This window comes from Suillus paluster (genome assembly GCF_016628075.1).
Source record: "Suillus paluster strain FC165 chromosome Unknown EDB91scaffold_18, whole genome shotgun sequence".
Taxonomy (NCBI): Eukaryota; Fungi; Basidiomycota; class Agaricomycetes; order Boletales; family Suillaceae; genus Suillus; species Suillus paluster.
Genome location: NW_024537578.1, coordinates 88160 through 100316, shown reverse-complemented (window position 1 = coordinate 100316; position 12157 = coordinate 88160). Strand labels below are relative to the sequence as shown.

Below are 12157 nucleotides of genomic sequence, written 5' to 3'. Positions count from 1 at the left end.
TCATAATGCATAATTTTAAAAAATCAAAACAAATCATTCTTGGCACTGCCACCAAACTATCCATTACCAATGTAACAAGCATCATAATTTTAACTTACATGATATGTGACCAGATACATTGGTAGGTATGATGGTCGATAAAATTATTGATCAAGAAGTGCTCACATCGATGAATAATGTTGTTCGATGACCATGCACGATTAGCCCTTCGACCAAACCTTGGTACCAACTGGCATGTTCGAAACATAGAATTTACTTCGATAATTGAGGTATCTTGAACACCATTTCGGTAACTTCAGGAGATAAGATACATCCCAGAATTTGGATCTTTGTTTCGAGGTCGTGAAAACCATTCGACATAGGCAAGATGTCCAATTTGTCTGGTGACACCCATCTTTGTGAGGTGTTTGTCAGGAATGTGGAAAATTACTTTAAGCCGGGCAACTCGTTTTCCTACCAGCAGCTTGAATAATAATGCTGAACAATGAAACTAAGATGACATACCTTCGATGCCAGTCTCCTCGTGCTCTGACTCATTGACCAGTACAGTGTCAAACCATGCATCCAACTCTCCTATGCCACTACACTTAAATCTTTTTGGCTCCGCATGTGCAGTGTGCAAAGTGGTAGATTCAGTATCAACTTGCAAATTCGGAACTGCGAACTTGACACAATACCACACGTCAACCCCTTCTAAGCCTCGTAAGATGTTGACATTGCGAGCTGCTCGTCAACGATAGGAAGTAGGCTGGAGCTGGTTCGCAATGAACTCCCCAAGGGCATTCTTGAAATGCACTGCCCCAAACTGATCTTCTAGGACACGAAATGATACCACATGAGCGGAAGGATTCTTTGCAAGGTATACACCAGGTGGCAGAAGCCTTCTCCAATGAGCGTGATGCTTCGGTATTTCTCCGCGTCTCCATTGAAGGACCAAGTCAAATGCAGCCATTGTCTCGCGTCGCTCTAGCCATCTCATCATCTGCTCCCAAAATTCTTTCTTGTTGGTTGCCTTATATGCATCCTTTGCGTAGTCTATGTGGAGGCGCTCGCTAGCCTCGGTGTTGTAGTTATCGATTGTACCAAATCGCTGGATGGAATTGACATAGTGCTCGAGCGAATGCAGCTTTGCGAAGTTAAAGTCTTCAATGTTGCGTGCACCGAGGTTGATGAAGACATCCTTATTGTCGTGGAACTGATCCAGCGCATCTGTGAGATACCCAAGAGTTGCCTCTGTATGACTCTGGTATTGAGTGATCTCAAGGAAGTCCAGGAGGCTCCGGGTGGCATGAATTACCCCAGCAGGTGCACCAGGGGCGTCAACAATGCACCCAAGGAGTTGCTTGCATATTTCGCGATGTTCTGGACCAGAAACCTGGGTAAGACAAGTAACACCATTTGCAAAAAGACGGACACTGTGCGCATGAGGCATGCGCTTAAAGTGAGTGTCCAACTCTGCATCGCCAATGAGGGTCCGGAGCCATCCACAAAGATGTTTGACAAGGCCTTGGTAAATCTGATGAAGGATATCCGGAGTGATGGCATCGTGAATATTGCAGTGCGGCAGCCCAATGAAGAAAGGGTCGGGAACAAGATTTAAGCCATGGTCCTTCAAAGCCGCATGTGCACGAGCTCTCATTGATTGACAACTAGCATCATGGATGGTACGAATCAACTGCTTCTGATGTCATGGATCTCCGGTGACATGTTCACCCAGCTCATCCTTCGATACAAAGCACTTAGGACATGTTTGCGAGTAGCGCGTGCATGTCACCAATGCTTGCTCCGGGTAATCTGCTACATAGGCAGCAACCACAGGAAACCCGAGGCGCACTACCCCATCTCCGCTTGTGAGCTCAATCCCATCTGTAGGAGATAAAGTACGTAGTGTGCTGGTAATAACTCCCATTGCATAGTGGAATAGCTGTGTACGAATAAGACGGGCATTGTCTGTTGAAAGATCATTCCCATCTAGAGAAACAGTCGGAAGGTGCCCAATAAGCTTCTGGGTGCGAAAGGACGGCTTGCGACGAATAGACTTCGAGATATTGCCAATAGTGAGGTAGACCGGGTATGTGGTTTTGTCACCTCGAAATTGGCAAAGCTGGGTCTTGTCAGAGCTGAGAATGACAGGAACAAGCGTAGTGCCATCTGGAAGAAGTGTCTAAATGACATTCAGCACATTGCCACAGAAGATGACCAAATCACAAACCTGCATTTCCCATGCCCAATCACCACTCATGAACTCATCATAAATGTGTTCAGATTTTCCTTCATCTGCAAAGCGGTGTTCGGGCGCATAGGTAAGGTGCTCAAGATAGGCGGGGTTAGCCCACAGTTCTTTGATAGATTCAACAGGATCTTGCATGAGAATAATCCAAATTCTTCGTTGATGCCTGATATCTGAATAACACTGCGTCGCCATGGAGTAACACCAGGGAGTTCGTGATCAATTTTTTGGTGAAGAGCACGAGCATTCTTGTAGGATAGTCCAATTTTACTGTTCTCCTAGCAGGGATGTAAGAATCTAACATCAATGCAACTGCAGCGCGCTTACCTCATCAATGGACAAAAAATCTGTGAGGGCGTTTTGATTTGGCCCTTGCTTGATTGCCCACCGAGCTACCTTGTAGTCACCTTCATCGAGAAAAGGGTGATACTGATTATCCTTGCTCTGAAGGTCATGGCAGGTCCACATATATGTAGCATGAGTAGCATCATCACACCGCAAGACCCGACCTGCTTCTGGATGTCTCTCAACTATGAGTATGGGGTCTCCACAGTCATTGCGCATGGCTCGATGGGGCAGGCCTGCAGAAGTGCGGGATGGCGATCCAGCCTTGTGTTGTGAATCTTCGATTTCACCTAACTCGGCTTCATCCACATCACCGCCATCCTGATTTCCAAGATGATCGTCATCCTGGTCGCTCAGCTCACAATAATCTCTCATTTCAATATCGTTCTGGGGATTGCACATGGTTCGCACCCACTTGCAATTTGGGGCCAGTGCGATATGCGCATTAAAATGGGAGCGAGTCTTGAAGGTTCTCTTGCAGGAAGGGCAGTGGACGGTGGTGGTAGACATGCTGACGCCAATTGCTGGAATAGCTGGAGAGATGAATTTGAACGATGTATGGGACACTTTGTCATCGGTGGAATTGACTGAAAGCCCAGGAACATCGTCGTTCCAAGGTTCTCGACAAGAAACCACGAAGATTCCAGGAACGTCATCGTTCCAAGAGTCTGTTTAGATGACAGAAGGATTGAAGGAAGAGGAGCAAGTGCGGAGAAGGATGCCTACTGGATCGGGGATTGCCGCGTCACCTAAACATCATGTGACAGGAAAGAGTCATTTTGCTGAAGCAAAGGAAACGACATGAGGGTAGTTTTCTTGTGGGGACTGCAAGTGAACGGTCAAGAAACAAGAGGGAGGTGCAAAAAGTCGATGCTAGAAGGTGCATCAGATTCGAGGTGATGTCTGTAGAGTATCCAAGGAACGCCTGGCGTTCCGGAGGTTTCAGCAAAAGGGAAGCGTGCTGATGAGAAGGCCTTCGACCTATCGTAAGTGATCTAGCAGCAATGTTTGCAACCAAAGCCATTCTTAGACTGCTTCAAACTGGTATGGTCCTGTCCATACGATAGAAAGTCAGAAGGGACTACACACGAGATCTGCAATATATTAGTACTAACACCTCTGTGACGGCCGTGGAGTGCAGATTGAGTTCATGCTCAAAGACTCAGAATGTTTAGAGTCCAGACAGCTGTTCGAAGACGATAAAGGACCCCGTGCGGAAAGCCAGGCCTCTCACATGAGGTCGGGAGACTGAGTCTACTGCATATGTAATTATATAGGTGATGCAAGAAGCCAAAGAGCAAGGCGAGAGAGAAGCTACAATTAGGAATCTGGGAACATCGTCGTTCCAAGAATCCAAGTCAGTCGTGGATGCCATAAAGTTCGATAATAGGTAGTGAGAATGACGAAGAAAGCGTGCCCAGGACTTAGTCTCAAAATGATTGGAATGATTACATAAGATTATTTATAACTTACATAATTTAATTGTTGCACCAAAGTTCCAAGTTTGTCCGGTCGGCGGTCGCACTCCATCCACTTCACAAAATGACACAATGATTCGGCCATAGCCGATGTTCAATGTAAGGACCTTCCTCTTTCGCCAGCAACTCTAAACTTCTCTTTCCCATACCCCTGCTATCGTCTGAATCTTGGAACGACGACATTCCCGGATTCTAAACATCTATTGCCTGTACCAATACTAAATCTTGGAACGACGATGTTCCCAGATTTTATACTTCATACACATACTATTGTCTGAACTTTGGAATGACGACGTTTCCGAGTTCCATTTGAAGATATACCTATGCATCGGATGCGCATTGTGGAACCTTCCCATGTCCAGTGGCTAGTGACAGAAAATTTGGCGCGGTGGAATGTAATTACCAGAACAGTGCCAGGACAGGAATACCGCTGGGTAGTGATCAATAGCGACGAACCCATGATAGGTCTGGCACCGCCCCTGGTCTCAAGCGAGAATTATTGGTCTACAACAGTTGATTACTGGTTGAGCGATCGCCTGTACCGCGCTTATGTCCCTTCAAACCCTGGCAATAATGTCAACTTCCCCGCAGGTCATTGGGTCTTGGATTGGGGTGTTAGCAACCACCGTATGCATTGGAAATTAACGTCAGATATGTCCAAAACGATTTTTAGCATATGTGAAAATGCACGAAAAATAATTCACGCTCTCATCTCCACCTACAACCTCAAGTGCACCTTCCCCCCCATTCTCTCCTTACGCTGGTTAGGGGATCAATTCTATACAGAGGAGGCATTGGCTGTGAAGGTCGCAGAAGCCCGATATCATATACTGGAGCAGTACGGGTTCATAGCATTTCACATCAAGAATCGTCCTGACTGGATTACACATCCGAACTTATCAACCGTCAAGGATCTAATAATCAGCGCTGGTCTCACAGAATGCACATATCGAGGGTGCATAGTAGATTTCAAGAAGTTGCATTTCGAAGAGTTGTGGATGCCTATTGAGCATCAAGTCCCAATCCACTACCAATGGTTTCCTACGGACACTGGCCCCTTTGACCTGAAAGCGCTCAAGGCTAGCGACTACGACGAACTTAGAAGACCAAGTCGCAAGTCTCCCCCGCCGGAGGAACATCAACTAATTGCCTTGCCGGATTTGGGAGAGGGTACTTTCTATCGAGTCAGTAGCAGCAGAGATAGGACCATGATCTCTAGGAGAGAGTTCAAACATTGGGCACACTGGTGCGAGATGAAGCGTGAGCAATTGCCCTCAGGCAAGGTATGTTTGCTATTCCAGGACATATCGGACAATCCTGCCAAAGCCCCCATCACTGATGTGGATTTGGCAGCGCATCATACTGAGTTCTCCCAAAACGAAGGAGAATTGTCCCCTGCTCACGCTGTGGAGGAGATTGTACCAGACCACAGCACACATGAGACCTTGCCAACCGCCCTCTCCCAGAAGGCATTAGACCTTGTGAATAGTTTTCTGTCCTCTATCGTAGCTGAACCGACAGCACGGACTGCGAGGCACCACAGTCCACATGCACATTCCCCGCCTGGTGATGAATGAGTGATGCTTCAAGAAAGCAGACCCTCCAGGAAGCGCACTCTCTCTACTAGCAGCAACCATATCAGATAATCCAGCCTATCGTGGGTCTAACGCTGTCGCTCGTCATGTGTTCAGCCAACTGGGGCACTCTAGAGATTGCGACCCCTGCTGGAACCTGGCACAATACAATGCTTAGCACCGTGTGGGTCTTGAAAGTTGTATAATGTTACTCTACTGTATATATGTATTAACGAATACCAATGCTACATTTGTGACTTCCCGTAAGGTTTTACAGACAAATTTCTGTTAATCCTCATGTCTTAGCCGAATAGCCGCACTGGATTTGGAAGGTAGCTGTTAACCTGTTGCTCTCGCACCTGTCTGTAAATTTGCTAATCTGTGGAGGGGTAGGTACCCCTCTGTAAATCGTTGTAACGCACAAAATGTCTGATTCGGGTAAATTTCTTACTCTTTTTAGATGGTTTGCTCATGGAATTGTCGTCTGGATCATTGGTATTGTTCCCAGTCCATCGTCTTGCAGAGTTCTTATGGTTTACAGATTCTGTCTGTAAATTAGCCAATGTCGAGCAGTCAAACTTTTACAGACAAGCTTGTTTCTGTAAATTCTTACGGGAAGTCACCCAAATGATCCCCAACACCCACTTTAGTGGGAGAAAGTTCGTCCAGGTACCTGTATGCTGAATCGCGGGAAAACCTTATGTCAGCAAGTTTCTAGACAATTCTTTATGATTATGTAAACTATTTTCGGGTTATGGCACAACTTTACATAATTAGCTCTGACTGGCACTGACGGACATGCCTCATACACATATCTTGGAACGATGATGTTCCTGGATTCTAAACTTCTGTTCCCCATACCCATAATATCGTCTGAATCTTGGAATGATGACATTCCCGGATTCCAATGAGTCTCTCTCGACTTCTCTTTGGCTCCTTACAACATTCAAATTTGCAGTTCAGACTGTCTCCCAACCCCGTGTGAGAGGCTGGGCTTTCCGCATGGGGTCATCTTCGAACAGCCATCTGGAATTCTGAGTCATGGTCATCTAATACCAACCCAACCACTCCATAGTCATCACAGTCAGCCTGCTCATTCATCTCCCTGTTCGTACTAAGGTACTGGAGACAGGCCGTTCAAATTGTCGGAACAACACGAAGCGGGAGGGTGGGTTCAATATTGCGCACAAATTCTCCGTCTGAGATCATATCGGACATATGTACGTCAAGCCTCTCATACCATATCATTGAGACTCGGTCTGACGCTCTATGACTCGGAAACCACAAATCTCATGTGTAGGTTTACATCTTAAATTCACTCTATTTCATTGATAAGAAAATTGCTCGAATCAGACATTTCGTGCGTGACAATTTACAGAGGGGTCCTTACCTACCCCTCCACTGATTGGCAAATTTACAGACAGGTGCGAGAGAGCAACGGTTTGACAGGCATTGACAGCTACCTTCCAAATCAAGCTCGGCTATTTGGCTAAGGCATGAGGAATAATTCTGCTGCAACACCTACTAGTATGAAGCCTGTTCCAGCTTCGCGACCAGCTTTACAGGTAAGTCGCGACAATGTATTTCAAGACATGAGTCTCACAGAGATTTTTGTTAGTTTCTTAGCATGTTCAACAATACTACTAATAGCACACGAGACGCTGCCAGTGACATGCCACCAGAGTCTCCTCCATCCTCCGGCGAATCTCAGACTGCCTCACCATCCTCTGATTCTGTCCCACTACCAGGCTCCTTGACACTCACATTTCTTGCGGCAGCACTGAGCAATGCATTGCTTGAGGGTGCGCCTCCAGGCATTTCACCATCCACTCAGGCTGCTACGTCTACAGGAGAAGTTCCTGTTCAGTCTGGCAAGAAAAAGAGAGGTCTGACAAACCTGAACAACCTTTTCAAGCCAAGTTCGGGATCGACAACAGCACGCAACCTCTGTGGTATTGAATGGCAAGCCCAATGCAAGATGAGCACTGTCGCAGAGTTCACAACACACTGGAATAGCCTCACTCCCCAACAGAGAGAGCCCTACATCACTCGCTCGAAGCTTGCCGACACTGTAAGTCTTTCTTTCTTTGGTGATATCATAATCTTGTTCAACTGTAGGCCAATCTACTAGTGTCAAGCATAAGCCTTGCCTCCGATGACTCCGCCCTCAATGCAGGCAACAGCATAAGTCATGTGAGGCAGGTGGATCATCGATCATCCAGATTCCACATCCACAGGCATTGTTCACTCGCAATTGCCGAGCAAGATTCGTGATGTTTGTGGATCATAGTTGTATATCCACAAGTATTGATCACTGACAATCGCCAAACAAGATATATATATGGACTGCAAGCCTTTCCCTCTCACTTTAGTTTACCTTTTGCATCTACACAGACTCTTGGAACGACAATGTTCCCGGAATCTTCGTAGCTTCTTGTCGAGAACCTTGGAATGATGATGTTCCTATACTTTCAGTCACTCATCGCCCATTCATTTCTTCGTTCTCCCCCCACGTTAGCCTTGTCTATAACCTTGGAACGACGACGTTCCTGGGCTTTCAATCACTCATTGTGAATTTGTTTCTTCATTCTCCCCCCACATTAGCCTTGTCGATAACCTTGGAACAACAATGTTCCTGGGCTTTCTGTGACTTGTCGTGAATTTGTTGATTCATTCTCCCCGATGTTATCATGATGTCCAATGCGCGTAGAGGACAACGTTCTCAACTTCAGCGATTGGTAGATGAAAAATCTTCATGGTGGAGAGTGACCAGTAGGAAAACCGATGGTCAGGAGTATGTTTGGGTAGTCATTAATGCGATACACCCAAGGGTAGGACCAGCCCCTCCGCGACCTGACCAGAGAACGGACAAAACGCTCAGCAACGGAGTCCTTCAAGACCATGACTGGTCAACCACTCCAGACCACTGGGACATCTCGAGGCCGTACCGACCATACATTCCTGACCTGCCAAAAACTCAACTGTTCCCGGATAGCAGTTGGATTGCTACTGCCTGGCCTCTAGGGAGCGATTGGGGGATTTCAGGGCCTGGAGGCTGGTGCTTATCTTCGGAGATGCGCACTAAGCTTCTGGCAACTCGAGCGAATGCTTACACGCTCGTTGGCGCAATCATTTCAGCTTACAAGCCTTGGTACATTATCCCCACAGAGTTGAGGTTGGATTGGATAGACAACTCATTCCCGTCTGAAGAGGTGTTAGCCGCACAAGTTGGTGATGTGCGCCAACACATACTGGACCAATACGGGTTCATAGCCTACAACTTGCGTCAAGACCCGCATTGGCGCACACACCCTGGCTTGCGGGCGCACATACTCAGGGTGACCAACACTGGCCTCGATTCCTGTTGGCACATCGGATGCATCATGGATTTCAAGAGGATGGATTTTTTCGTTTCAGAATTGTATGATCTCATCTCTCATGACGTTCCCATACACTACCAGTGGTTCCCTGCCGATGCTGGACCTTTTGACCCACGAGCACTTAGGGCCAACGACTATGACTTCATTCAGAACATAAGGCGGACTCAAGTTGAATGGCAGTGGTCTACAGCGGCGCAAAGCGCCAACTCTATGGATCCTCCAGCCGTCCCTCCACCTGCACAAAAGAAGGCAAAGTACTTCAAAGCTAGCAGGAGGTTCAAGACTGACACATGGGAAGAAATCTCGAAAAACGCATACAAGGAGCTGTCGAATTGGTGCGCAGCGGAATGTGTGAAGCTACCGACGAGAGATGTATTCGTCACCTACGAGTATGAAGGAGCAGATGAGGAATACGTTGCGCCTGTGGGATCTGTCATCAGCGCAAAGGAGATGGCTGCCTATGTGCTTGGGATAGCGGCTCAACCGAATGTAAGTTTCTCGACCCCACATCTAAGAATCTCGAAACTGATGAACCATGAAGCCCATTTCTGCTGTCATCAACACAAAGGAGATGGCTGCCCATGCACTTGAGCTGGCAGCTCAACCAACAGTGAGTTCCTCCACTCCCACAGTTGAGAACATCGAAATTGATGAACATGTGAAGACGGTTTCCGCCCCATCAGCAGCGACGCTAGCCCTGACAACAGGGGAGTCCTCTTCTTCAGCGCAGAGCGGACTCAGGCCTGCCAAAAAGGATTCTCCTGCAGCAGCAACGCCTACTGCAGAGCCCTCCACTTTGGAGCACAGCGAACCTGTGCCCGTCACAAAGGGTTCACTCACAGTAGCAGCATCAATTGCTGTGACTGCCACAGAATCATTGATTCCTGAGAAGCACAGTTGAAGCCAATGTTCAGTGACTCCGCGCGCAACGGTGCCTAACATTGTCATTCGCGCGCAGTCAAGATCCCCTGGGGCCGAATCCGCTATCTCCCTAGGAGAAGAAGACGATGTCCCCTTTTCATTTGGCTCTCATGTAGCTCCTCGGGCGCCTGATTATACTCCTGTTTCACCCCGCTCCCCATCACCGTCACTTGCAGTTACGGTTCCACTGCCGGCACCGTCGTCTTCGCGCCTCCCACCCCCACATCGTCAGAAATGCCTGGTGTTCCTCGATGATTATTCCTCCAGCTCAAGGAAGCGCACAATCTCATTTGTATCATCTCCATCTGGAGCTGGAGAGAATAAGAGACCACGGATGGCGGCGCCCCCTACATCCTCGCGCCCGACCCTGATGCAGAGGCTTCACGGTGTCATCGCAACTTTCCCTGCAGCCTCACCCCTTGCGCCTGAGCCCTCTCCACCTCAACAGCTCCCACTGGCACAAGTTCAAATCCTCCCGGTTCGAGTAGAAGTGGGGCTACCACTTATTGCAGAATCTTACCAGGCCAATGAGCTGCAGATCGATGGGCCAGTGTTCATGATGGGAATCACCTTCCCTGCAGCTCCAGTGCTGCGTTCGGGGCGTTTGACTACGACGTTCCAATCTGCCATCTGGGTTGTCTACGATCAGCTTCTCAGCCCAAACGCGTCTCCAGCAGACTCTTTACAAACACTGCTAAGATCTGGGGCACCATTCCGAGTCTTTGCACCATTACCCAACACAGCGTTCCAACAGCTGGCAGTTGCGCCATCGTATCTATTGAGGAGGAACGTGTTTCAAGGATTTGATCTAACAAATCTAGGATACTGGAACATATACACATCCCAGGTTAGGGAACTTCTCTGTCGCCCATTTGCTTGCTGTTTCCTCACGCTTGGAGGGATCCTGTGGCGCATTGCCTTGCAATTTGGCCCTAATACGCTAGTCCAAGAAGCATTGGTGGGTCCCTCCTCAGCTGTCATGCTATGGGGAAGCGGCGAATTGGTCAGCAATCTTTGGGACGACTTCGTAACCCCTGAGGAAATAAACACTTTGCTGGGTCGTAGTCATTCAGGCTCGGAGAGTTGCTGGCCTCCCAACGACCTTTGGGATTCTTCCAAGAAGTGGAAAGGGTTTTGGTCGGACGCTGATGAAGCGTGGTTCCAGTTACATCTGGCGAACTTGTTGTCCGGGAACCTTCAAGCACCCAAATCCTGGAGAACTTGGAAAACTTCCTTTCGACCAGCAAAGTTGGACACGCCTTTGGAAATCTACGCGCAAGAGTTGTTCAAAAAATTAGGATACGATAATGTTCGCGCCCCAACTTGGGACCTATAATCAGTAGAATACGAATTACCTGAGAGGGGGGGGGGGGGAAACTTTGTGACGGTCATGGTTTAGGCCAGCGCCTACTACATACATCATTGTACTTACTATTACTTTTGCATACTATCATTTGTTTCTGTATGCTAGAAAATCAATATCGCATCTTGTATTTCATCCAAAATATTCTCAGTGATGGTATCCCAAGATACGAGACAGGAAATGGCGAGCAACAAATCGATTGCAAGATGTGCATCATGATCAACCATAATACCAAAGTGTCTCTCCAAGTGATCGCGTCTCAGGGCGGCAGGCCATAGTTAAAGTCTTTCAGTTCTTTCTAGTCATATGAGTCTCCGCAGCACGAGTGAAGCCAGGCATTACTACATCTGTATTTGCCTGCGCACATGAAAATCTCAAATTTTTAGCCTATGATTTGCCCCTCACCACACCCAAATTTCAGTAGAAGTTAAAACATATTTTATTAGAGTTTGTATTAGTCATACTACATAACAAATAATCTAAACAAGTTGTGATTCGCTTGATTATATAATGTCATATTCATCAATTGTCGCTACCATTTGGATATCTCTTGTGGATCTCTTGTCCACTGCTTGCTTTTGACTTGCTTGGATTAATCTTGGGACAATGACGTTCCCAGGTTCTAAACCAGCTTTTCAAGATCTCATCCATGACTCTGTTGGATTCTTGGAATGATGACGTTCCTGGATACCCAAGTAGCTTCTCTCTCAATTTCTCTTTCAATTTTGCTCCTCGAACCTCCTCGGACATGGAACATCGATGTTAACCTGGGGTTCCAACCAATGTGGATTCTAAACCAACTCCTCCGCGACTGACTTGGATTCTTGGAACGACGACATTCCCGGATTCTTAAGTAGCTTCTCTCT

At 47.4% G+C, this 12157-nt stretch overlaps 3 protein-coding genes across 3 annotated transcripts; 2 read left to right on the top strand and 1 right to left on the bottom strand.

Annotated features, from left to right (window-relative positions):
• Window positions 1-295: 295 nt before the first annotated feature.
• Window positions 296-2977, bottom strand: EDB91DRAFT_1080985 (uncharacterized protein; the record flags this gene model as incomplete). Its single annotated transcript, XM_041315321.1, has 6 exons — window positions 296-453; window positions 505-699; window positions 736-1375; window positions 1904-2164; window positions 2213-2413; window positions 2558-2977. The coding sequence occupies 6 exons, from the start codon at window positions 2975-2977 to the stop codon at window positions 296-298; spliced, it is 1875 nt and encodes a 624-aa protein (XP_041178460.1).
• A 1399-nt stretch (window positions 2978-4376) lies between these two features.
• Window positions 4377-5630, top strand: EDB91DRAFT_1080984 (uncharacterized protein; the record flags this gene model as incomplete). The annotated part of the gene is made up of 1 exon (XM_041315320.1): window positions 4377-5630. The coding sequence occupies one exon, from the start codon at window positions 4377-4379 to the stop codon at window positions 5628-5630; it is 1254 nt and encodes a 417-aa protein (XP_041178459.1).
• A 1624-nt stretch (window positions 5631-7254) lies between these two features.
• On the top strand, window positions 7255-11264 carry EDB91DRAFT_1080983 (uncharacterized protein; the record flags this gene model as incomplete). The annotated part of the gene is made up of 7 exons (XM_041315319.1): window positions 7255-7698; window positions 7746-7820; window positions 8022-8053; window positions 8338-9496; window positions 9549-9617; window positions 9672-9837; window positions 9922-11264. 7 exons carry the CDS (start codon window positions 7255-7257, stop codon window positions 11262-11264), a joined length of 3288 nt encoding a protein of 1095 aa, XP_041178458.1.
• Between the last annotated feature and the right edge of the window lie 893 nt (window positions 11265-12157).